The 3338-nt window shown below is 38.3% G+C and overlaps 1 protein-coding gene across 1 annotated transcript; it reads right to left on the bottom strand.

Moving 5' to 3' along the window:
* Positions 1-909: 909 nt before the first annotated feature.
* Positions 910-1807, bottom strand: LOC144711069 (PLAT domain-containing protein 3-like). Its single transcript, XM_078584993.1, has 2 exons — positions 1647-1807; positions 910-1560 (listed from the first exon to the last, which is right to left on the bottom strand). Exons 1-2 carry the CDS (start codon positions 1743-1745, stop codon positions 1126-1128), a joined length of 534 nt encoding a protein of 177 aa, XP_078441119.1. The 5' UTR covers positions 1746-1807; the 3' UTR covers positions 910-1125.
* Positions 1808-3338: the final 1531 nt, after the last annotated feature.

Below are 3338 nucleotides of genomic sequence, written 5' to 3'. Positions count from 1 at the left end.
AATTAAAATTCTGTATTATGTGGGCCATGAGATTGGTTCATGGACTTCAAACTTTATTTTATGCTCAACCACTATTACTGTTTAATGGGAAGAGTTAGACCTTTGTTGGTGATCTCGCTTCTCTAATCACGATGATTTTTTAGCATTCTTATGTATTTCTACCGCCTGTGATGATTTTATTGATGTTAGTTTCTTTACCGTTTCTTGTCTTCTTGCTGATGTCTTCGGCTGGCTCAGATCGCAAGTCTCCACCTAGGCTCCCATCAAATTTTTTCATGTATCTAAAGTTCAAAAGTAACTTTATTGAGCCTGCTTGTAAAAATATAAGACGAGCCAGTGGTTTTTTCTGACAGCTGGAGCTTTTTGTCTCGAGGCGACGAACCACTATTTCTAGTAAGTCCAGAGTCTTCTGCAATCGAAATTCTTCATAACACGGTCTCAGTAGCGGAGTCTTCGAATCTGTTCAAAACAAAAGTAAGAGCACTAGCCATTTAAATAGGAACATCATCAACAGGAATCCTCTTTTGCACCGGAAGCCCAACGAGTGGACAATGTTGTCATTATGTTTGTTAACAGACATCACCAAGAACTGGAGTATCTCCTTTATGTGAAGAGATTTGTGATAAAAACTTATTGGGTAAAACCCCATATACGCATACCACTCAATATCAAAGTACATCTTCCAGTTATCGTTTGTAATCAATAATTATTTTTATTACTATCGCGTTACCACGCACACAAAAGAAGCCGATACCTCAACTCTGATACACAAACAACAGATCTTCCAATACAAGCTGACGAGATCCGGCACACCATTCAATATCAAAATAGCCCATCTAGTTTACCGCTTTTACCATTATGATTACCCCCATAACAAAACACACAAATCAAGCTGATAATGCAAATCACTCAAAACCAAAGTAGCGCACCCAGATGACTTCTATTATTATAGCATAACAAAACACACAAAACAAGCCGACACATCATACCACCCAAGATCAAAGTAGCCCATCCAGTTCACGGCTTTTATTCTCATTCATTATCAGAATCACAGCCCAACAAAACACACGCAAAACAAGCCGATTCATCACCTCTGATACACAGACAACAAATCTTCTTCCAAGATCAGCTGGCGAGCGCCTTGGACACCCCCTCCGTCTTGTTGCAATAATCCCTGGTGGCGATAAGCTCGTAGGGCGGCGCGTCGGTGGCCAGCCACTGCTCCACCGTGAAGAGCTGCTGCCTACACGGCGTGTGCGGCCCAGTAGTCGTCACCTCGACGTAGTTACAATACCACCCGTGATGAGGCCCGGTGCCATCAGAGTAAAGCTCCATATAACAAGGCGCCTCCGCCAAACAAGGCCCTCTCCCAGAGAAAATATCGAGATTTCCTCTCTCAAAATAGTTGTATCCTGCGCCCATCAGACCCCCCCATTCCTCCAAGTTCGTGATGTTCACTCCCACGCCGGTGCTGTCGATGAGCGCAGCGCTGATGATCGAGTCCGTTCCTCCCTTCCAGATCGATCCTGTTCGAACGTAGACTGTGTACACGCACTCGTTCTGTGATGTTTTTTTTTTTTGCGTTAAATTATGAAGTTTTTGTAAGCTTGGAGAGAGGTTTAGGAATGGTTTGGAGTTGGGCTTACAGAAGGAGCTGCTGTGGCAGCGAGGAAGACGGTGGCGATGGCGGTGGCGAAGAGGAGACTACCGGCGGAGGAGACCATCGCGTTCTCGTTTGCTTGCATAGACTTCCTCTATCGTTTGTTCTATAGATCTTTCAGCCAAGTTGTAAGGATTTTTATTGAAAAGCACTCCATAAGTCCTTGAATCGCAAAGTTGGCGCTGGATTATTTGCGGATCTCTTTATTATTTTAGTTTAATGCTGTCATGGGCTTCTTGCTTGAGATCTGTCTTTAGTAAGGAAATCGAAATTGTTAAGATGAAGAGAAGTATTTGTTAAAATGTTCTGTTTCTCGGAGAGAGTGGAGGAGTGTATAAATATTAGAGTGGTGGGTGTATTTCGAAAAGTAAATCTGAGCAATATTGATGAAGGATGATACAGCTGGTATGATAATGAAAGGATATGCTTGGGATTTTCGTCTGTTGGTAGAGACGGTACAATAGCTGGCAAGAAAACTTGTTTCTTAAACTATCCTGCTGTCGTGGCAGATTGAGAGTAGGTGTTTGAGAGGTATGAATGTGTTCCTAAAGATGTGCCGAATGACTTATGGATCATCTCCAGACTTTTAATATAGAGGTACTACCGTCCACACTATCCTCACCGTTGATCTGGTACAGGTGTAATGACGTGTGTCCTGGTCCAGTCCTGTTCTTAGCCTGCCGTCATGGGTAGTGCATTGAGCTATATTTTATCAAAATTCATGTATAAAGGTGGTGTTGTTAGTAGTTTAATTCTCTTGAATCCTATTGTCACAATTACTCAAGTAAAAATGGTCCTGAAGCGTAAAAAAGATTAAACCTCGGAGTTTGGCTAATGTCATTTCATGGGTTAGACGCAAAATTTAACCATTTTCATCCCTTCTTACCTCATACAGTAACATGGTTATTTTGGTATTAGATGCTTATTCCAGCTCTCCTTTCAAATATTTTAAAATATGAAAAATAGTCTCTTGCTAAATACAGAGATGACAGTCGTAAGAATTTTCTTCTAATACTAGTCGTTTTTTCTCTCTTGAAAAAAAAACTATTCCGCACAATAGAGGTGTTACAGAGATTTTTTTATTAAAATTTGAATGCCTCGCCAAAATGCATATCAAAAAAAATTACAACACATTTATAATTTGACAACTTAAATTGAAGGTAAAAAATGTGTATCAGTAAATCATTTGAAAATATTTTTTATTAAAATTTTATTGCTATGATTAACAGTAAAAAGTTTAAACACAATTGAAGTTAAAAGTATCAAAAATTCCAATTTTTTAAGAAATATTGAATAGTTAAGTGGAACTTCAAAATATATTATTTTTTATTTTAATAAGAATGTTGGCCAAGTAATAAAAACATCCAATTTTATCAGTAAAAATATATTTATAAAATTCAAGGGTCGTGCCAAAATTCTTCAGTTATAAATTTTAGGATAGTATTGTAGGAATGAAGGGGCAGACTTGGGTTTAATACTCCTGATTTTTGTGTAATGATATTCTAACTTATATTAGTTCTGAAATCATAATTCAGATAAATAAAATAAGTTTATATTATTTTAAAACATCCACTCTTAATTTGATCCAATAGTTTATGCTTTTGTTCTTACAGAAATGTGTTTCAAAAAAAATATGAATACAGTTACCATGGGCATAGGTCAGGTACCAGCATATGTA

The sequence above is a fragment of the Wolffia australiana genome, chromosome 13 (assembly GCF_029677425.1).
Source record: "Wolffia australiana isolate 7733 chromosome 13, ASM2967742v1".
In the NCBI taxonomy this organism is placed as follows: Eukaryota; Viridiplantae; Streptophyta; class Magnoliopsida; order Alismatales; family Araceae; genus Wolffia; species Wolffia australiana.
The sequence above is the reverse complement of the archived record's forward strand: the minus strand, read 5'-3'. Positions and strand labels throughout refer to the sequence as shown.

Bases quoted from the DNA above. Each gene is read 5' to 3' on its own strand.
- LOC144711069 (XM_078584993.1), bottom strand. From the start codon at position 1,745: ATGCAAGCAAACGAGAACGCGATGGTCTCCTCCGCCGGTAGTCTCCTC. The intron at 1,561-1,646 runs GTAAGCCCAACT...AAAACATCACAG, and splicing joins CTGCCACAGCAGCTCCTTCT to AACGAGTGCGTGTACACAGT.